This window comes from Lachancea lanzarotensis, scaffold LALA0S01 (assembly GCF_000938715.1).
Source record: "Lachancea lanzarotensis genome assembly LALA0, scaffold LALA0S01, whole genome shotgun sequence".
Classification (NCBI taxonomy): Eukaryota; Fungi; Ascomycota; class Saccharomycetes; order Saccharomycetales; family Saccharomycetaceae; genus Lachancea; species Lachancea lanzarotensis.
The window spans coordinates 121,771-143,387 of NW_019212879.1; the positions used below are offsets into that span (position 1 = coordinate 121,771).

Below are 21,617 nucleotides of genomic sequence, written 5' to 3' on the forward strand. Positions count from 1 at the left end.
GGATCACCAACTTTTGATCGAGAGACGAGAAATGATCAGAGTCTTTGAACTTATTCTTAGCATGACTTTTATACAGCGCGGAGACCACTGTCGCGGTTGATATTCATGGTGATGTCCCATTGAGCCCTTATTCAGGTCATCGGTAACTAATGCATAAATTTACCATTCTGCAAATAAGGGACCCGAGTACTAGGGTATTTGGGTACTCGAGTATGTTGAAGATGCCGAATAATTGACTTGATAGTTCCAGCGATCAGTAGAGACAAGAATGAATGAGTAGCTGGATGGCCTGATGAGTTTCTACCACGGTTGTTGATGAATTTGTCTTTGCTAGAAAGTTTAGTCAAGTGACTAATCGAATCTGAACCGCAGAGCCTTCTAGAGCTCATAAAAACGCTTACACTGCCGAGTGAAACAATCGAATTATAAACTGCTATTTTCGATTATCGTCTTTGAGCAGTTCGGACATTTTTTCATCAACATTGTGGAGTGTGGCAACACTTAGAAACCCGGGTGATCCAATAGAAGCAAAGCCCCAGAGTATTCTCACAATTCCCAATCTTTTGTCTCATTTCTTCATAGATATTAAATCGATTATATTAATAAAACAATCACCCACCGCCCATCCCGTCGATTGAAGAAAGCAGAAACAATACCCCAAACCACACATAGCATACACAGCACTCTTCAACTGCAAGAGTGAACACGACGACCTTCCTCAAATAAACTTATGGCCTTTGAACATAGATTCTTGTTTGCATTCCCACTTCGTTCAAAACGATGATGTAGATATCCCATCTCTTCATTTTTTAGCCGCTAGTCAAATTACAAGACAATCAACAAAACAATGAAATGAGAGAACAAACCATAGGAAACAAAGGAAAGCAATAGAAGTAAGGGGAGATGTGATAGGGAACGAACAGACGCTGTTTAAGAAACTCCTTTTGAGTTTGTGAGATTTGAAGCGAATACGAGATATTTCGTAAGATTTGAAGAACACCACCGTACACAATGACACCACTGATTTCATTACCTTAAAATCTCAAAACACATCAATAGTCACAAGAATGAACTAGTTGTCTGGTCAAACACAAGACTGGCCCCCAGTTGAACGTGTTATTTAGTGGGCGAGATTATGGCCACCAGGGTGAATCTCACGCCAGCTCAGAAACATTCGTCGTCTTCCGGAAACAACCATCATTATGCCTTGAAGCAGGTCATAGGAAAGGGAGCATATGGAATTGTGTACAGAGCAGTCAACAGACAAACTGCCAAACAGGTGGCTATCAAAGTGATCGAGTACGACGAAGAAGAAGAGCTCAACGAACACATGCTAGAAATCGATCTGCTGAAAAATTTGAAGCATGAAAACATCGTCAAGTACCACGGATTTATCCAAAAATCACATCAATTGTTCATTTTGCTCGAATACTGCAGCCAGGGGTCTCTACGAGACCTGATCAAAAGAGGACCCGTCGACGAAAACGACTGCAGAGCGTATATCAAACAAACGCTACGCGGACTGCGATATTTGCATGACCAAGGCGTCATCCACAGAGACATAAAAGCAGCAAATCTGCTGCTGGACGATCACAATGTAGTCAAACTTGCCGATTTTGGCGTTTCAACGAGGGTCAACACCCTTGCAATGACTTATGCGGGATCTCCGAACTGGATGGCACCAGAGGTCATGATGGGCCAAGGTGCAACCACGGTCAGTGACATTTGGTCCCTGGGGTCTACCGTCGTTGAGATTTTAACGGGAAACCCACCCTTTCACAACCTTGTCAACGAGGCGGCATGCTACGCTATAGTTCATGATGTTTACCTGCCGCCGAAATCCCTGTCTTCGATCTGTCGTAAGTTTATTCGCGCTTGTTTCCAAAAAAATGTTTTTCAAAGGCCTACAGCGCAAGACCTATTAAACCATCAATGGATGAACGAGCCTCATATGCCCTCCTTGGAAAAATTCAGAGAAGGCGAGGAATCCTCGGAAGACTGGCGCCACGACTTTATTGAGGTTGAAGTTTCTCCCTTCAAAGAGAATGACGTTGCCGACCCTCAGCAAAACCTAAATCGCTTACGACAACCAGGAGGGCACTTCAATCCATATTTGATATTCAATGAGTGTGACATTTACAGCATTGCATCGTGTCTGATAGAACTGTGCCGACGTGGAGAGCTTAAAAACGTAGAAGAAATGTTCTCGTATGATGCGCAGTATAGAGGCGGTGAATGTAAAAATATGTTCAACACACTTGGGGGCATACCGGCGCTCTTGCAAAATATAGGACCGGCGGAAACAGTATTGGGTCGCTTTTTTATAACGGACGTGAAAGAGCTCATTAAGTGCGGCATACTACCGCATTGTGGACTTATCAAGCATGTGCATTTAATGCTAGCTATAATATCGACCTATGGTGCGATCGTTGATTTTGAAACCTGGAGTAAATGGTGTCGTAGCTTACCTAACATTGAAGATACTATCATAAAAGGACTTGAGGCAAACGATAAATTGGCACACGATACATTACTAAGTTTGTCTACTTCTCCATTCTTTAATACGTGTGAGAATCTGATACTGAGACTAATAGCATTGCCTTTGAAAACAGACTACCGATTAACCTACACAATTTTCAAAAGTCTAAACAGCTTTCTCGAGAGAAAAGGCACCGAAAGCATTGCGACAGATTATACGGATACCGGATCCTCAGCAGAGGATTTCCAAATGCTACCTTTGAATTCACAATTCGCAAATGTAGCCATTTACTCCGAGAGGCAAACTTTGCCAGAAGGGTTTATCGACTGGCTTCTCAAATACACGCCAACCGCGCTAGATGATCAACATGTTGTGAAAAATTTCATTGAACTTTGCTTTAACGCGGGGCACCTAGACCGTGTTGCGCTTGGTGAAATCGTGGAGCATGGTGGCTTCTTACAATTAACTCATAAACTTCTCCAGGAATTTTCCGGAGAGTCTCGCACGCGTTATACCAAGTCCATGCTTTCAATAGCTCTCAACCTCTGTGTGGAATTAGCACAGGAGGTGAATCTGAGTAAGTTAGCGGTTACCGTTGATGTCGCTTTAGGGTATCTCAATATTCCCGAATTTATCACAGGTGGCACTGAAATTTTGATGCATTGTTTTCTGTTTGCAATACACGAGAATTGTGCAATAACTGAAGACACTATGAATGTGCTTATTCAATACCAGGAGAAAACGATCAGAGTGCCACGCGTCGCTCTTTTACGGACTTTCTACTCAGAAGAGCCTAAATTTGGAAACTACATCACGAAATTCACAAGATTGTGCTCTTTGCCTCCGTGCAGGTCTCTAGCATTTGACATTGTTTCGAACCCGCATTTTATGAAAAAGACAAAAGCGCTTTTCGACGTTTATCGCAGCAGTCTCATCATTCAAATTGATTTCTTGAAATTCTTGAAGCTTATACTCACGCGCTACACCGAGTTTGCACCTAGGTCAGTGAGGAAGGACATACCGACAGACGTTTTAATGTCCACTGCAATAAAGCAACCCATCCAGCTCACTGGTTCTCAAGTGCTGTCCGATGTGATCCAATTCCTGTCGTCAAATTGGAGACCCGATAAATTGCGGCCAAATCAAGTTGGCGCGGATTCAGTGCTGATAAAACAACTTTGCCACGATATCGAACTGCTAGAGAATACCAAGCCACTGGCCACCATCAGAAGACTTGACAAGAACGGGTTTGCCATTCCTGCACCAGTGTCGAGCTAAACCGATAATGACATTGAATTTCCTGGTCACATGACTCAAAATGATTTGGGTGCGTGCCTAATACGGCTAAGTCTAAACACTGATCCACATCAACTCATCGGACTGAATTACAAGATGTTCAAGTAGTGATACGCCGTCTTTTGGCTCCAATTCATCCCTGTGGAGGCGAAATACATTGGCTCGACTTTAAATGTACTATAGGAAACCCGATACTCGCGAGCCCAACAGTTCGAAAGTCGGTGACTATCAAGTGCTCGAAGAGATTGGACGAGGTTCTTTTGGCTTTGTGAGGAAAGTCATCCATATACCGACGAATAAGGTTCTAGTTCGGAAAGAAATTCAGTATGGGCATATGAACTCGAAAGAACGGCAGCAATTGATATCCGAATGTGCCATTTTAAGTCAGCTAAAACATGAAAACATAGTTGAATTCTATGAGTGGGATTCAGACAAAGATGTGCTCTACTTCTATATGGAGTACTGCAGCAATGGTGATCTGTCTCAAATGATAAGCAATTTCAAAAAGGAACGCAAATACATTCCAGAGAAACTGGTATGGAGAATTATGGCGCAAATCCTCTCCGCTTTATACCGCTGTCATTATGGCACTGACCTAGTTCCACTAGAATCAATATATGATAGGGCCAAGTCCCCTGTGAAAGGTTCGAACGTGGTCATTCATAGAGATCTGAAGCCAGGAAACATTTTCCTGAGTACAGAAAAAGTACCCGATCCTTCCACGGCTTCTCAGACCTTAGACTACAACACCGCCTCAGTGAAGCTCGGGGACTTTGGTCTTGCCAAATCCCTCGGTTCAAGCGTGGAATTTGCGACAACTTATGTTGGTACACCTTACTATATGTCCCCAGAGGTCTTGATGGATCAACCCTACTCGCCGCTGAGCGATATTTGGTCTTTAGGGTGTGTGGTATATGAGATGTGTACATTACACCCGCCTTTCCAAGCGAAAACGTACACAGATTTGCAAAGAAGAATTCGTGCTGGCAAGTTTGAACGGATTCCAGAATACTATTCTCAAGAACTTCAACTCGTAATTGAGTCGTGCATCAACCCAGACTTACAAACGAGGGCATCCGCATACTCCCTTCTACAAAATATTCAGCTTCGCATTGCGCGCAAGTCGCTGCAACTTGAAAGGTTTGAGGACACATTATTAGACTACGAAAAGGAACTCATGAACGTCGGCGACATTTTAGAGCGACAAGCCGCTGAATATGAGACAGAAATGGCTGTTATTAGAAGCCAGTATCGGAAAGAGTTTGATCTCACTGTGGAGCAGCGAGTCAGGGAAATTTTGCATGGAAAAAAGGTAAGTGGCATGCCAGATATAATGCAAGGCAAAAACCATCTCAATAGACCAGATTACCACTGGCGGGTGAAGGGTAGGTAAGATGAGTGATGCTCACAATTTAATAGTGGGAGGGCAACCTAGCTCTTCCAAATCCGTCAGATTTAATCTAATCAAAATGAACATTTATAAAAGTAAAGGCCTAAAATTCGCAACCCGTTAGCGTCTCATAGGCTTCCACATATTTTGCTCTTGTGCTCATAACAATGTCCTCGGGCATTTTGACGCCATCCACACCGTTCAACTTGTTACTGGTTAACCAGTTTCTCAAAAACTGCTTGTCGTACGAGTCTTGCTCCTTGCCTAGTACGTAGTTCTTACCGCTCCAGAAACGAGATGAGTCTGGAGTGAGAACTTCATCCACCAAGATGATTTCGTTAGTGGACTCATCGATGCCGAATTCGAACTTCGTGTCAGCTATTATTATACCCTTCGTCTTTGCATAGTCTTTGGATATAGCATATAGCCTAATTGCGAGTTTGGCTACTCTGGAGCACAACTCTGGGCCCACCAATTCCGCTGCCTGAGCCTCGGATATGTTTTCATCGTGTTCGCCTTGTTCGGCCTTGGTTGATGGTGTGAAGATCGGGGTGGGGAACTCTTGGCACTGTTTCAAGCCTTCTGGAGCTTTTTGGCCATGCACGGTTCCTGATTTTTGATATTCTTTCCATGCAGACCCGGTGATAAAACCACGCACAATTACTTCCAACGGAATGAGCTTGAATTTGTGAATGAGCATGGATCTGCCCTCCAATTGGGTCTTGTACTTTGGTTCTTGAAGTTCAGATGGAAGGAAATCAAAAATTGTCTTGCCTTGTGGGATTTCAACCAAATGGTTGCGGACATCAGATCTGAGATGTGAAAACCAAAACTCTGATAATTTGGTCAAAAGAATGCCTTTTTCCGGAATAGTGTTTCCCATGATAACATCGTACGCGGAAATACGGTCTGTTGCTACAAAAAGAAGTGTCTTTGAGTCAACTTCGTAAATATCTCTGACTTTACCTCTGGCTACCAATGGTAGAATGCCATCCAAATTGGTTTCACGCAGCGCCATTGTTCGTGAGAGTATTGTGAAAGGTATAGGTTCTAGATAGAAATGTCAAGAAATATATAACACGTAAATGCAGGTCTAGATAGGTGGACAAGATTCAAACATCGAGCTGCATTTATACAATGCGATGCGATGATATTCGGTTAAATGACCTTTAATATATATAAAGTATATTGGAATAGTTATTGATAAACAGAGTCAGTGTGAAAGACGGGCGTTCGAAAACCGAAGGACACTCGAATTTCAAGAAAAGTGGATAAATCTACAATCTGTTAAGAAGCGCTAGAGTTATGAAATGTGTGATTTAACAAAGCGAAAAAATACAGGTGATGTTCGGTCAAGATTTGGGGACACTAAAAAAAACGACACATTTTTTCGAATGAGAAAATGTGTCCTGGTGAGCTGCTTATAGTTTGAAAAAAATAGGAAGCGTTTAGATAGATTTTTTTGACTCAATATTGGCAAACAGGTTCTCATTTTTCAAAAGGATTTGGTAGTTTCTTCTCTTTGAGTATCTTTTGAGACCGTGGAGTAGGGAAACTCGTGGTTGGAAAAATCTTCAAGATACAATCAACAGGCCGCCCACCCATAATATTGAATACGAGTCGTAAATCAACTCCTTTATCGCCTACTTCTTTGCTCGTCGTTATCTTGTCAATTTCCACTCGTTTTGTCGTTCATATAAAGTCACGTGACACTAACCCAAGCTCTACATCTTTGACCATCGAGCCGTCGTTAACTAAACGTCACAATTACCACTCCTGTGATACATCTTCACTCAATCAAGCCCCAGGTGAGTCTCTATGGTTTCGTTCATGGGCCTCTCTCTTCCCGATCCTCGCCTCTTAAACATCTTCCGTACTCGAGTACTTCAAATATATTGAAAATTCCTACTACCTGATACTACCACCAAACATCACTTACACTCGCTCCAGGATAACTTTGAAACGGCGCCAGTGCCAAATCAACAGCGTACATCGTATCCACAACGTCCTGGCTGCACCTTCAATAGATGCAGAACATCTTGGATAAGGCTTACGACAAGTATGCCCTAACTAGTTCTGCACCAACAAACACGCACACGGATTTACTATGCGATCCAGACCTGGTTGAGGACTACAAAGATATAATGAGAACGATGCCCAAAAGACTAGGACACGATGAAGAGAATAACAGTGTGAATGGCAGCGTAGTGATCAACGCTGCAAGCAACTCTAACTCTCCAGAAAAGGACACCAAGACTGACAAGAAACCGGTACTTTTCACTTCATCCTCATTAACTATTGATGAAACCCGTACAGAGCATAAAACAACAGAAGTGTCGAAATTCGACACAGACTATGAATACAGCGATTCTGAGTTCGAAGAGGACATGGAGAATAGACTTCAGGACCTTCGCTCAACCGCTAAGCAAGAATCAAATGTGGCACTTTTCGCTGACGAGAACAACGGAGATCAACAGAACGCAGCATCTTCCACAACAACCAGCTCATCATCCAAATTGTCATCATCGTCATCGTCATCGTCAGAAGAAGAAGAAGAGGATGATTTGACCACGGCAGTAACAAGCATCGAGCCTTATAGAGACCCCCGAGATGAAGGACATGATGATGAAGACGACGATGACGACGAAATGGACCAGGACTTTCAACCGCTCGCTCCTCCGGAAGAAATTGACCCCGGTAAACTTTACGCATTGTACCCCTTTCAAGGCCCTGATCCTTCGCACTGCCAGCTTTATCAGGACCAAGCATGTGTGCTACTAAACGATCAAGACTCGTACTGGTGGCTCGTGAAACGCTGTGACGACGGCAAAATTGGGTTCGCTCCAGCCGAAATTCTCGAAACGTTTCCTGAGCGTCTTGCCAGGCTCAATTGCTGGAAAAATGAAAATATGTCCAGCCAATCAGTCGACAGTAGCAATTTAAAAGTTTTCAAGGTTGCAGAAAACGCTAGCGGTGATGAGGCCAGCCCCACTCCTCTACTACCGTATTCGAAAAATAGCAAATCCGTGAGCTTCAATGACGTTGTTAGCTATGCTGAGAGACTGTCACGCGAAAGTGGGTCAGATTGCAGCTCTTCTGAGCTGGACGGGCTGGACGACACTGACAAAGAGGGTTCCGACCGTAATAAAAGTGTCGATACTGTAGGTGAGATATACGAAGCAGCTTTGCATGCGCATGACGACGACGAAGAGGACGACGATGCAAGCGTGGCGGTAAGCGACGTTTCGTTCAATACAGGCAGTGCTCTACCTCTCAATGTTAAAAAAGTGAGGAAACCAAGCCCAGAGCTCGAAAGTGGGGAAGTCAAGACCCTGAAGCTTCAAGCCACAGACACACAAGAGCTGGATACTCATCTGTCTCCGCTTGCATCGGGAAGTAAAGCAGCAGCACCTCCCGCTGCCTTAGACGACGGCCTACAACAGACCTTCAAAGCACCAATCATACCTTTTGCAGGTCATAAGGAGATGCCGAACTCAAACTCGAATTACTCCATATCTACGATAGGGGATTATTCACCATCGTCTTCGGAATGGACAAATGATTCTCCCCAAGTCAATAATGGCACTTTTGATACGGGTGCGATCGCTGTTGAGAGTATACCTTCCTCCAGAGCCATAAAGGACATTTCTAAGCTTGTCAATCTTGATAAACCTGACAGTAATTTCATGGATCCTACCAAGGGCTTTGAGAGAATGGAAGAGTCATCCCAGCAAAAACCAGAGGATAAAGCTACAGACCCGCTACCGCAAAACGAAGCTGCTCCACATCATGACGGACAATCCAAGTCAGGCTCTTTTACCATCCCGGGTACAAGTGGGGACTACTCACTCACATCACGAACCACCCATCGTGAAAGCACTTCTGCATCTTCCGATGATTCTTGCATAGACGAAGGACGAGGAACTTCGACAACCACCATCAACAGCACTTTTTCGCTCAGCGAAGCAAAATACCAATATGGCCACCACCCGATCGTGCACGAGCTCTACAACCCGCTGTTTGGCAAAATAGACGACCTGCTTGATAAACTAAACAGCGTCATGCATGAATAGCAAGAGCTTATTTGCCCATTGTTTTTTCTTCCATTACACCATCTGCATTCAATGTCAATAAAGACCTCATGTAAACTAGATAGTTCTGTCGAACAGAATCAATTATCCTCTTAAGGAGCCCATCTTATCATCCTTGTAATGCCAGTCTGGCGTCTGGAGCCGGTGCTCAGACTAACAAAGAAACATATCACTTCCTCCAAAACTGTCGCTATTTCAATATTATTGTCAAAATTTAGTACATGTTAGAAAACCTCTGGCTAACAGCTACAGCTCTGCTCATCTCAATCTCGAACCGTATTTTAGAACCACTGTTGACTCCAGGCAAGTGATATAGATTACACATCGTCAACATGTCAAATTGGATACGTGATGACACTTCGTTACTGCAAATCGTTGCGGTAATTGCAGACTCATTATCGCCAATGCAAGAGCAGAGAAGCCATGCTTCGGGATTGCTTGAATCATTCAAGATGCAAACAGAATTCTTAAATTATTTATGCTACTTATTGACAGAGGCGGATACAGATACGTTGCTAAATTCTCAGTACCCGTTTCTGGATGTACAGAACTATCGGGCTGCAGCGGGAATGATTCTGAAAAACTGCCTCTTGGGGGATTCCAGAAGCTATGACTTGGACTACGTTAAAAAAAATATAGCGAAAGGCTTGCTAACGGACGTACCATTGATATCAAATATAACAGGAATTGTTATCACAACGCTGTTTTCGACATACTATCGAAAAAATCGAGAGGATCCGACCGGTGTAGAATTACTATCCCAGTTGTTAGCACTGATGGCCAACGGACAATTGGCAAGCGCGAAGGCGTTGTCAAAAATCATGGAAGACAATGCTCAGCTTTTTCTTCTGGAATGGTCAGGTTTAGTCAAACCCATGGATACATTGGTGGCCAGTTTTTTAAGTTTTTCCATTTCAGACTCGAGCCCGGATGTGAGAGCAGAGGCAATCAAATGCTTGAACCAGGTCATCCCATTACAAACACAAAGCTTCATCGTGAGAATTGACGAATTCTTATCCAACATCTTCCAGTTGGCGCAGAATGATCAGAGCGATATAGTAGTACTCCAAATTTGCATTTCCTTGATTGAGCTTCTCGAGTTTAGACCAGATAAATTGATAAATCACTTGAGCGGGATTATTGGCTTTGCCATGCATGTAATTAGTTCGTCTTCCAGCCAGGAAACCGCGTTGAAGGCTGCCGAGTTTCTCCTCGCGTTTGCATCTAATTCCTATATTCCGGAAAGCAATGTCAAACCATTCATAAATGATGTGGTACCCGTCCTTCTTTCAAAAATGGCGTACGACGAAGACGAGATTATTGTGTTCGAGGCTTCGAACGATGACGATGCCGAACTAGAAGATAGAGATGAGGATATCAAGCCAGCAACCGCCAAAAAAAGCAGAAAACGAGACAATTCCGGAGTAGATGATGAGTATGCAGATGATGAAGATGATGATGTCGGTGAATTTGATACGCAATGGAATTTGCGGAAATGCTGCGCAGCCACACTGGATGTTTTGACCAGCATACTACCAAGAGACGTTTTGTTTATTGGCTTCCCAATTTTGAGAGAGCGGCTTTCATCAGAGCATTGGTATGTTCGGGAAGCTGCAATCTTGGCGTTTGGCGCAATGGCTGACGGTGGAATGAGATACTTCGCCGATCAGTTGCCCGCACTGATACCCTTTCTCCTCGAGAAACTTAATGATAAATGGGCACCTGTCCGTACCATAACGTGCTGGACCTTAAGCAGGTTTTCCACGTGGATCTTGGCCGACAACACACAATTCTTAATGCCAGTATTGGAATCTCTCATGAATTCTCTCTTAGACAAAAAGAAAATGGTTCAAGAAGCTAGCATAAGTAGCGTGGCCGTGTTCATCGAAAACTGTGATGCTGAGATAGTAGAAACGCTACTTTACAATGACTTGCTGATCAAATTCGATGAATGTTTTCAGCTGTATCAAAAGAAAAATCTCATCATTCTATATGACGCAGTTGGTAGACTTGCGGAGAAATGTGAGTTCGACGAGGCTGCGATGAATTCCATTCTGCCGCATCTTATCAAAAATTGGGGATCTTTGTCGGACGCAGACAAAGAACTCTGGCCTCTGCTGGAATGTTTATCTTATGTTGCTGCATCTTTGGGTGAGAAATTCGCACCTATGGCTCCCGAAGTCTACCATCGCGCGTGGAGGATTCTGGTGCATTGCGTGGAGCTTGAGACTCAATCTCAAAGCGACCCATCAATGAATGTTCCTGAAAAAGACTTCACAGTGACGTCGTTGGATCTGATCGGCGGGCTAATCCAAGGGTTGGGTCCCAGCAGTCAAGAGCTGCTATTTCCCGGAGGCGATCGCTCTGCGCTTCAAGTACTTGCACAGTGTTTGCAGGACCCTGTGCACGAGGTAAGACAGAGCGGTTTTGCTCTTCTGGGAGACATTGCATATTCATATGAGCCCATTTTGCTGAGCCAGCATTTGGTGCAGTTTCTGAACTGCATCAGCACGGAAATCATGCACAATGACGACACGGAGGCTACACCGTCTATAAACAACGCAGTGTGGGCTCTTGGGCTGATCAGTGAGCGCATAGACCTGGCCGAATACATCATAGACCTGTCACGCGTTGTTCTGGACAGTTTCTGTGATACCACGCGGGTTCTTCACAGCTCTGTGGTGGACAACTTGGCGGCAACCATAGGACGCATGGCCAAATTTCACCCAGAGGTCTTTGCCGCTGGCGTATTTGCTCAAGATGCCAGTTGGGCTCGCTGGTGCGAACACGCTTCTGGTTTATCAGACGTGGAGGAAAAAACCGCTGCTTATTACGGGTTCGTCAAAATTATGAACTGTACTGACACCGGAAGGGCAATGTCGTCGTCTACGCTGCACAAATTTCTAAAAGGTGTGTCACACGATGTGGATATTCAAGAGTTTGTTGAAGACCTATACGGGTTTTTGATGACGCATTCGTCCACATTACAGATGCTGAAGCTGTCTCAGGAGGAGATGAGTTTTCTGGGCCAATTGGAGCAAGGTTGAGAATACCGGAAGCCAAAGAAGACTGTTTAAAACCTAGGAGGTGCCAATACGACAGGACAAAATACAGTTCTGTATTTTTTGTTTCCTTAAGAATGTGTTTTGAGTATCAACGTGTTTTCTACAGGACAAACAAAAACAAAGAAGAGGGGACTACAAGAGAGACACTGAGAAACACATCTACGAAAAAAGGCCAGGCTTTGCTATTTTCACCGGTTTTCGCTCATCCAGGGCTCTATAAAGTCAGAAAAATCGATAGTGAAAAGCATAATGCTTCAAGCAGCTGTCAGGGTTCCTATTTAACGACCTACCCTGTCATTTTTAAATGCCGTTGCATTGTCCCACTGATCGCTTGCCGTCAAGTCCTTCAGTTCTTTCCGATGGCAGAGTTATCGGGCTAATCCGATCGTTGCAGATAAGCCTTCAGCTTATCTAACGATAGCCTTGAATGAATCTTATCGCTCACGTGACATGTGGCTCTTTTGTTTCCGGGCTCGAGCCAAAATTTCGTATAACTGGCTGAACAAACCGGGATTATCTTTCGATTTCTGGATAACACATTTCTTCAAAATTGTAACACCGTGATTGTGGGGTCTTTTTTTGTTCCGGGGTTTGAATTCTTCACTTTTCCGTTCACTGTTCACGGATTGCCGTTCTCCAGGCTTTTATCAGTGACGAAAGAAACGACAACAGAGATATTCGCAGAAAACCACCGAAACTATCATAAGTACGCCGGCCAACATGCTTAAAGCCATCGCTTCTACCAGAGTCGTCATCAATGGCCAAATCATACCAGCAACAATAGTGTACTCTACAGATAGTGGGAAGATAGTCACTATCTACGAGAACGAAGTACTGGAGACGGTACCTTCATACGAAGGAGAATCCGTACAGAACTATATCATAGTCTCTCCCCACGTGATCATGCCAGGACTGGTGGACGCTCATGTCCATTTGAATGAACCAGGTAGAACCGAATGGGAAGGGTTTGCGACCGGGACTCGTTCTGCTGTGGGAGGTGGTGTCACTACTGTGATTGACATGCCTTTGAATGCGATTCCTCCGACCACAACGGTGGAAAACTTGAACATCAAACTAGCTGCAGCGAATGGTCAAATGTGGTGCGATGTAGGCTTCTGGGGAGGTCTGATACCATCCAATCTCGAAGAACTAGTACCGCTAGTGCGCTCTGGGGTCTGTGGGTTCAAAGGTTTCATGATGGATTCCGGTGTTGAAGAGTTTCCTGCAATCGACAAAAATTACATCACTAAAGCGTTACAAACTCTTGAAAATGAACATACGATGCTTCTTTTCCATGCAGAACAGGCTCCCTCAGAAGGAAATCTCGGATTGGTTGACCCTCTTTGTGATATTAATGATACCAACAAAAATAAAGACGATGTTTTCCTCGACCATGTGCACGCAGCTCCAGGTGGCCAAGATTTGACTGAAACCCAGATCCATGCGCTGGCAGAATCTAAAGTTCTTGAATCCGTAGAACCCACAGTGGGGCAACCGGCACATGAGGTTTACGCATCCCATTCGTCACAGAATCCATTGGACTCACTTGACAGACACGACCATCTTTTCGATCACATCGATCCTACAACTTACGCTCCGTTTTTGGCTTCCAGACCAGATGTTTTCGAGACCAACGCCATCAGCACCATAATTTCCTGCATGACTGAGTTTGCCAAGCGGTCTAAAAGAATTCCAAAAGTGCATGTGGTACATTTAGCCACACAAGAAGCTGTTCCTATGCTGCGTCATGCGCGGCAGGTGTTGAAGCTGCCAATCTCTGTAGAAACATGTTTCCATTATCTGAAATTTGCTGCAGAAAAGATTCCGGCCAAGGCAACCCATTACAAATGCTGTCCTCCAATCCGCTCTGAAGATAATAGACTTGCCCTGTGGGAAGCGTTACGTGAAAATGTCATTACCACAGTTGTCAGCGATCATTCACCATGTACTCCAGAGCTGAAGAACATGGAAAAAGGTGATTTTTTTGCGGCCTGGGGTGGTATATCTTCTGTTGGACTTGGTCTATCAATTATGATGACCGAAGGAGCAAAGATGTCACCACAGGTTACTATTCCTGAAATAGTCAAATGGTGTTGCGAAAATACTTCCGAGCAGGTTGGACTTCAACACCGCAAAGGATTTTTGCGCCCCGGTTATGACGCCGATTTCGTGGTGGTAGACCAGTACCGCAAAAGGGTTGTGTCTGGGGACAACACATACTTCAAGAACAAACTGACAGCATACAATGGCCAAGAGCTGAGAGGCCAAGTGCTGACGACTTATGTCGGAGGCAAAATTGCATACGATTTGGAGACAGGTCACTGCACCGTTCCATTCGGACAGCCACTTTTGGAGCCCAGAACCGTCTGAGCATTTGAGATCATTTGAGTATCGGCCCATCTATGACATGTCTTCAACAGGCATTGGCATTCACAATTTTTTTAACACAATTGGCATGAATTCAAGCTAGCAAATTGCTGGAGTTAGAGAGGCTAAATACATTAAGCAACAATATCATTTTCTATTACTGAGTAGACTCTTTATTCGTCTTTTTAGCAGTTTAGTTTGACAGTAGACGATACACACAATGAACAAGCTTCCGCAGATAGCCAACAGTTTGGCCCGTGATGCAATTGATACAACTGTAGTCCCGTTGCGTATCGTCCGTATTTTGTAGCGCTGCATGTTTGTCTCGAGCACTTTGAGCTGTCGTTCAATGAGGTCCAGCGAACGTGCCCATGTATCTTGCAACGGATCCACAAAATGGCCTGGCAGTGACGGGACATGTTCATTTGGTATTCCACCAAGATTTCCAGACTTGACCAAAATCTGCACATCCAAGATGCAAGATGACACGGGAGCCCGGAAACAAAACCGATATTCGCCTGCTGTGTGCGCTCTAAAAGACCACTCGCCCTGGCTTTCGCGCAAACTGGCAAACATGGGATTTGTATCGTCTCCGGGACCAAAAATTTCATGGTCAACATCCGATTTTCCGCTCCAACTGTGCTGTACTGCGAAGTAGTACGATATAACACTGTTGTCGGACGCTTCTACGTACAAACACTCTTGCTCGCCCGTTAGTAGCTCAAAAGTTACCGGAGAAGAAGCTACTGAAGCTCCAAATATACAAGCATAAATACACAGTGCTGCTGATGACTTCTTGACCATTTTAGAAGCTTTATACCGCCTTTTATCTGAAGTGTCAGTTTACTCTTCAATGTCAGTAATAGTTCAAATGATAATAGATTGGTATAATTTTGAGCTTAAAGTTGAACTCATCGATCGATCACATCGATTCGTGCTCAAGGGCAGTCTTGCCGAGCGTTTAAGAGACCAAAACTGATTAGCACAAATGGGAGAAGTTCCTCCGGATGTTGTGGAAGAAATGCGTGAACTTTCAGACAGTGTGCCCGGTTTGAAAACGCGATACAAACTGCTGGACAAGATCGGCGAAGGAACGTTTTCTTCAGTGTACAAGGCCGAAGACTTGACGGGGAAAGTGGTCAAGAGGTTTTCGCGCCATTTCTGGGATATTTCTAGCCGGCAGGATAAACGATATGTGGCCTTAAAATGGATTTACGTTACCTCATCGCCCACTCGAATTTACAACGAACTGAACCTTTTGTACATGTTGTGTGGATCTACACGGGTAGCTCCGCTGTGCGATGCACTGCGACACCAGGACCAAGTTGTAGCTATTTTGCCATGGTATCGACACGAAGAATTTCGGAATTTCTATCGCGACTTACCGATAAAAGGCATAAAGAAATACATGTCAGAACTGTTACAAGCCTTAAGTTTCGTGCATTCCAAGGGAATCATTCATCGTGACATTAAGCCTACAAATTTCCTGTACAATCCGCAAATAGGTTGTGGCGTCCTCGTGGATTTTGGTCTGGCTGAGATGGAAAACAACACCATACGCGATACGCGAAATTCCAAAGATTCACGCTCATTGGAAAATTACTGTCCCTGCGACGTAAGTGAAACTCATGGTACCGCCGGGTCGCAGCCTGCATTCCCAAAGAGTAAACATCCAGTTGTCACACCTACCACTACCCCCACGTTAGTGGATTTGACCAAAGGGTACCCCAAGTACGAAACACGTCGCAATAAACGCGCCAATCGAGCTGGTACTCGAGGCTTTCGTGCTCCAGAAGTGCTGATGAAGTGCCCTAATCAATCTACCAAGATAGATATATGGTCAGTGGGTGTTATACTACTAAGCTTCCTCGGAAGACGTTTCCCCATGTTCCAGAGTCTCGACGACACAGATTCTTTGCTAGAGTTGTGCTGTATATTTGGAACCAGCAAGATGAAGAAATGTGCCGCGTTGCATGGGCTAGGATTCAGTGTTAGTGGACTCGAAGGCATAAGTGAAGAGGGTTACAAAGGAGGTTTAGCGGATTTTATTCAAGAACTTCTACACGCGGAAGTCGAAGCAGGAACTTTTCCCAGCTATTCTGTTGCATTTGAAACGTACGAGTATTTGGTGAGCAGGTCATCGGGGGAAAATATCGCTCCTTCGCTCCGACGTCAAAGTCCAGATTTAATGGCCGACCACGAGCTCAAAAAATACCATGACGAAGTCTGGAGTGATCATTACTGGTGTTTAGAAGTTTTGGATCAGTGTTTGACACTTGATCCTCATAAGAGAAGTACTGCTGACGAGCTGCTTTCATCTACTTTCTTCAGCGAGCTTGTGGATTCAGACGTCACGGAAGAGAATGAAGATGAAGACGATGTTCTAATAATCGACAAGTAATTGAAGAATAAAAAACTCATTCTGTAGCATAGCTAAATAATCAGAATATTGCATTTGCATCGTTACGACAGGCGTTAAAAAACGAAAGGAATCAAAAAGGCTCTGTTTGTACCGTACTTCTTGTTTTTTTTAGCAGCCCACAAGTACAATTGAGCGGTCGAAACAAACAAGAATATAACAGCGAATATGTTGAGCTTGAAAAGTAGAGTGAACGCTGTCCAGGCCAAGACTTCAAACGTATAGTTTGGAGCAACGAAAATTTTGAAAAGGCCATTTTCCAATGGTACACGCTGAGTGATACCCTGTGCCTTTTGAGCGTCACCCCAAAGACGGAGTTTGAGGTGTGTCCAGAAGTTCCAAAATTCTGACGCGATGAACAGGGCAAGAATGAGACTAAAATTGTCCAATTTGAAAGCTGAGTAGATCCTGAAAACTGTTATGTCCTTTAACAAGAATCCGTACCCAAAGTAACCCAAAGAAATAGCTCCATTTAGTACCCAATAATGGAAAGAATTTTTAAATAAGTTGAAGAAGGGCATCGTGGACTGTGCAAACTTGTGCAGAAATAAAGATTCCAATTCTCTCTTGACGTAGTGTGCGACAACCAGAATGTAAGCCACTTTGGTGATGAACGGGTTGTAAGGACGAGATTTGCAGTGAAATTTGGCCAACTCAGGTCTTGTGGACAAGTAATAAACAAGAGAGTGGATAATGATGGGTCCCAAATATTCCAAACAAAACACTAGTCTCCACCCGATTTGGGGGCCAATGTCTTTTGCAAAAAGTTTGGCGCCGCTTAAGTCTTCAAATGCATGATCTGAAGTGATTGGAATTTGCTTATTTTCCTTGAGAATAGTTAATCTGATACGGTTCGTTTTAATGTTCTTGTTTTTGCTCGAAATTTCCTTCAATGCAGCTGCTAGAGAGCTGGTTTCTTGAGGGAGTTCCACATCCTTCAAAGATTTAGATCTAGAGGTAACTTTGACACTCATTTTGGGAACAAATGAGCTTGATTGATGGATTTTAAGGCTGTTGGTGGATGATGATGTACCTATCCATCAAGGTTGTAGCTATATAGTGTAATTTATGGCTGAAAGATGCTCGTGAAACATGATGATAAGATCGTATAGTAAATCTGAGTTTTTGAGAGGCGAAGAGAGTTAGCGGATGTCGTAGATGTGTGTGAAATTCTGAAGCAGCTGATTCCTACTTTCAAGGGCCTTTTTGGAGTTTTTTTTGGTATATTTCAGATAAAAAATAAAGACATTTTTTTTTGAGACTCTCATGGTCGTCCTAGTACGAAAGCCTGTGGACGAAATGAAGGGAAGGCTTGAAAATACTAAAATTTATGGTAGTCTCGGTGAACTCTCATCTTCATCGGTTGGAAGTTCGAGAAATGACATTTCTTCGCTTATTTTGTAAAAAACTGTTACTATTACCTCGTTGACTAGTCGATTACTCAAAACGACATCATATAGCTACAGTCCTGTAAGTGGATGCCTTATATATGCATCGTCTCCCAACTCGGTGAACACGTAATGCTATGAGTTTCCATCCAATCCTTTGACTGACACTGGGCTTATCACTTTTATCCACCCTGCCACAATAATTACGTAATCATCCGCGTGGCTCCAGTCAAAGCCTGAATCCCAGCAATCCTGAACCTTCAATCAACATCACATGCCTCTTGAATTGACATCGGATGGATTTCAAGCATTTAATCCTGACTCGCGATACTCCGCTAAGTTCATGATTTTATGTTGACAATTTAGTTGCCGGCGAGATGACCTTAGAATCGTGAAATTTATGGATTCGGAATCACAGCCGTCGCAAATCGGAGCGTCTATTTCCGCATCTCTTTATAGAATACGGTTCTACTGTAGGTGTCAGAACCAAGTCTTTTTCCGTCGCAGTGAAATAATTCATCATGGGTGACGAGTTGACAAGAGTGGAGCACCGAAGTAAAAGGAGACAGAACGAAGTGAGATTTGAAGGCTCTTTGCAATTTCAGTCTCGTAAAATCGTAGGGGTCAGAAATGTAGGTTTCCCGAAATTTACGGATAGGCAAAACTGGCCAGAACTCGTACAAAGAAATGGGTCTTTTTAGTATTTGACGCAAACCAGTATTGGGGACGCAATACCTTGGACTGACAAAAAACCAAAAGCTTTCGACCATGAAAACCGTCATCAGATTACAAGACCTTTCCCTCAAAAATTCCAAAACCAGAAACAAACACATCATGTTATACGTATATGTAGCTTTGGATCTGTAGGACCGATAGTAGCAGTAAAGAAGAGCCCCAGAAGCTGCCCTCCACCCCTTCACTGTTGAAATTCCTCAAAATTTCCACAGTTACGACATTTACTCGACGTCACTTTCCTGTTCGGAGGTATGTTCTGGTAAGCTGCCACCTTCGAGCACTATGTACGAATAGGTCGTGGACTAGATTCGTGATTTGTCCCCCAGTTCTCGCAAAAATAAATGCAATGAGCACCTAAGTATGCTGAAACATGTGTGTCGGGCTACAGAAACAAATCTTACCGTGGTAACCTTCCTCAACATTTGCACACACTAGAAGTGTGCACGATCACGTGATTCGATCGAGCAACCATACCTCACGTCAACATTCATTGCAACACTTCCCAGTATAACTACAGTATCATCTCACGCCAGTAACACTCCAATCTCACACCACTTTGTCCTCCTGCCCCACTCGCCCAATCCCATCACTCCTCTCTTTCGTGTCGCTCCTTCCCCATTCTTCACATCACTTTTACCCTTCGTGTCGCTTTTTCCTTTTCGAGCTACCTCTCTCAATAGTGAAAAATTTTTAGAGATGCTCATCTCATATAACTTGGCCATCGCCCAGTACAACTTGACTTCTCAACTGTAACGATCTGAATAGAACACAGAGTCTCTAGTTTTACTGCTACGAGTGGGATTGATTCTTTAAAAGCATCATTTGTTAGATATAAACACAATGGTTTTTCAAGCTGGAAGCAGAGGCGGTCGTGGTGGTATGTGAATTGATTTTTAGCGTCGAATTCGAACGAACGAAAATCGACAAGTTTTCGACCAATTTCGAAGGAGTTTTGTTACGGGAATATGAAAGCTGGATACAGTGGAGCTGCGGGATTATGGGAGTACTACTTGGTACCGGAGAATCGCATTTTTCAGTTTTTTCCAATTTTTCAAGCTCATCGGGTTGGTGAAAAATCGAATCAAAATCAAGACTCAGCATGTTTACTAACAATTAAACGCTTTAACAGGCTCTAGAGGTGGCCCAAGAGGCGGTGCCAGAGGTGGATTTGGTGGAGGCCGTGGTGGAGCCAGAGGTGGCTCCAGAGGCGGTTTCGGCGGTGGCCGTGGCGGTGGCAGAGGCGGTTTTGGCGGTGGAGCCGGCCGTGGAGGTCCTAGAGGCGGTGGCCGTGGTGGCCCAAGAGGTGGTGCTAGAGGCGGTGCCAGAGGTGGTGCTAGAGGCGGTGCCAAGGTGGTGATCGAACCCCACAAACACGCCGGTGTGTTTATCGCCAGAGGCAAAGAAGATCTGTTGGTCACCAAGAACATCGCTCCAGGCGAGACCGTTTACGGTGAGAAGAGAGTCTCCGTTGAAGAACCTTCTAAAGAAGAAGGTGTGCCTCCAACCAAGGTAGAATACCGTGTGTGGAACCCTTTCAGATCCAAGTTGGCTGCCGGTATCATGGGTGGTCTAGATGAGCTTTTCATCGCCCCAGGCAAAAAAGTGCTGTACTTGGGTGCCGCTTCCGGTACCTCTGTCTCGCACGTTGCTGACGTGGTTGGTCCTGAAGGTCTAGTCTACGCCGTCGAATTTTCTCACAGACCCGGTAGAGAACTGATTTCCATGGCCAAGAAGAGACCCAATGTGATCCCCATCATCGAGGACGCCAGACATCCTCAAAAATACAGAATGCTCATCGGTATGGTCGACGCTGTGTTCGCTGATGTTGCCCAACCGGATCAGGCCCGTATCATTGCTTTGAACTCCCATATGTTCCTAAAGGACCAAGGTGGTGTTGTGATCTCCATCAAGGCCAACTGTATCGACTCTACTGTCGATGCCGAGACCGTTTTTGCCAGAGAAGTGCAGAAATTGCGTGAAGAACGCATCAAGCCTTTGGAACAATTGACCTTGGAACCTTACGAAAGAGACCACTGTATTGTCATTGGCAGATACATGAGAAGCGGATTGTAAAAACCCAAAGAGCATACCAACTCCCGCATTCTTTCTCCAGCCATGCTTGTATATTAGTGAATTCAGATATATCTAAAAAGAGCCCGTCCAAGTACCGGACGACCTCACACAACACGCACAAACACATATACTTATACGTAAATACATTAAGAGGATATCTAGAGGTCTGTGTACTAGTTTTGAGTAACTCTAAAGGACTTGAACGGCTTGAACAGAGTTCTTAACGCTTGGTATTTGTTTTCGAGTCGACAAGTCCATGTTGAGTACAGGTTTATTAGGTTTAAGGCATCGAACTTTTGGAATTGCAACTCATC

General features: G+C 44.2%; 10 protein-coding genes across 10 annotated transcripts; 7 read left to right on the forward strand and 3 right to left on the reverse strand.

Annotated features, from left to right (window-relative positions):
- Window positions 1-1,135: 1,135 nt before the first annotated feature.
- CDC15 (LALA0S01e01244g1_1) lies at window positions 1,136-3,757 on the forward strand (the record flags this gene model as incomplete). Its single annotated transcript, XM_022774140.1, has 1 exon — window positions 1,136-3,757. The coding sequence occupies one exon, from the start codon at window positions 1,136-1,138 to the stop codon at window positions 3,755-3,757; it is 2,622 nt and encodes an 873-aa protein (XP_022626267.1).
- Window positions 3,758-3,947: 190 nt separating this feature from the next.
- KIN3 (LALA0S01e01266g1_1) lies at window positions 3,948-5,168 on the forward strand (the record flags this gene model as incomplete). Its single annotated transcript, XM_022774141.1, has 1 exon — window positions 3,948-5,168. One exon carries the CDS (start codon window positions 3,948-3,950, stop codon window positions 5,166-5,168), a length of 1,221 nt encoding a protein of 406 aa, XP_022626268.1.
- A 100-nt stretch (window positions 5,169-5,268) lies between these two features.
- Window positions 5,269-6,183, reverse strand: ADE1 (LALA0S01e01288g1_1; the record flags this gene model as incomplete). Its single annotated transcript, XM_022774142.1, has 1 exon — window positions 5,269-6,183. One exon carries the CDS (start codon window positions 6,181-6,183, stop codon window positions 5,269-5,271), a length of 915 nt encoding a protein of 304 aa, XP_022626269.1.
- Window positions 6,184-7,192: 1,009 nt separating this feature from the next.
- On the forward strand, window positions 7,193-9,238 carry BUD14 (LALA0S01e01310g1_1; the record flags this gene model as incomplete). The annotated part of the gene is made up of 1 exon (XM_022774144.1): window positions 7,193-9,238. One exon carries the CDS (start codon window positions 7,193-7,195, stop codon window positions 9,236-9,238), a length of 2,046 nt encoding a protein of 681 aa, XP_022626270.1.
- Window positions 9,239-9,588: 350 nt separating this feature from the next.
- KAP104 (LALA0S01e01332g1_1) lies at window positions 9,589-12,303 on the forward strand (the record flags this gene model as incomplete). The annotated part of the gene is made up of 1 exon (XM_022774145.1): window positions 9,589-12,303. One exon carries the CDS (start codon window positions 9,589-9,591, stop codon window positions 12,301-12,303), a length of 2,715 nt encoding a protein of 904 aa, XP_022626271.1.
- A 738-nt stretch (window positions 12,304-13,041) lies between these two features.
- DAL1 (LALA0S01e01354g1_1) lies at window positions 13,042-14,691 on the forward strand (the record flags this gene model as incomplete). The annotated part of the gene is made up of 1 exon (XM_022774146.1): window positions 13,042-14,691. One exon carries the CDS (start codon window positions 13,042-13,044, stop codon window positions 14,689-14,691), a length of 1,650 nt encoding a protein of 549 aa, XP_022626272.1.
- A 144-nt stretch (window positions 14,692-14,835) lies between these two features.
- ERP3 (LALA0S01e01376g1_1) lies at window positions 14,836-15,492 on the reverse strand (the record flags this gene model as incomplete). The annotated part of the gene is made up of 1 exon (XM_022774147.1): window positions 14,836-15,492. One exon carries the CDS (start codon window positions 15,490-15,492, stop codon window positions 14,836-14,838), a length of 657 nt encoding a protein of 218 aa, XP_022626273.1.
- Window positions 15,493-15,676: 184 nt separating this feature from the next.
- CDC7 (LALA0S01e01398g1_1) lies at window positions 15,677-17,089 on the forward strand (the record flags this gene model as incomplete). Its single annotated transcript, XM_022774148.1, has 1 exon — window positions 15,677-17,089. One exon carries the CDS (start codon window positions 15,677-15,679, stop codon window positions 17,087-17,089), a length of 1,413 nt encoding a protein of 470 aa, XP_022626274.1.
- A 74-nt stretch (window positions 17,090-17,163) lies between these two features.
- Window positions 17,164-18,081, reverse strand: TSC13 (LALA0S01e01420g1_1; the record flags this gene model as incomplete). The annotated part of the gene is made up of 1 exon (XM_022774149.1): window positions 17,164-18,081. The coding sequence occupies one exon, from the start codon at window positions 18,079-18,081 to the stop codon at window positions 17,164-17,166; it is 918 nt and encodes a 305-aa protein (XP_022626275.1).
- A 1,989-nt stretch (window positions 18,082-20,070) lies between these two features.
- On the forward strand, window positions 20,071-21,303 carry NOP1 (LALA0S01e01442g1_1; the record flags this gene model as incomplete). Its single annotated transcript, XM_022774150.1, has 2 exons — window positions 20,071-20,107; window positions 20,360-21,303. 2 exons carry the CDS (start codon window positions 20,071-20,073, stop codon window positions 21,301-21,303), a joined length of 981 nt encoding a protein of 326 aa, XP_022626276.1.
- Between the last annotated feature and the right edge of the window lie 314 nt (window positions 21,304-21,617).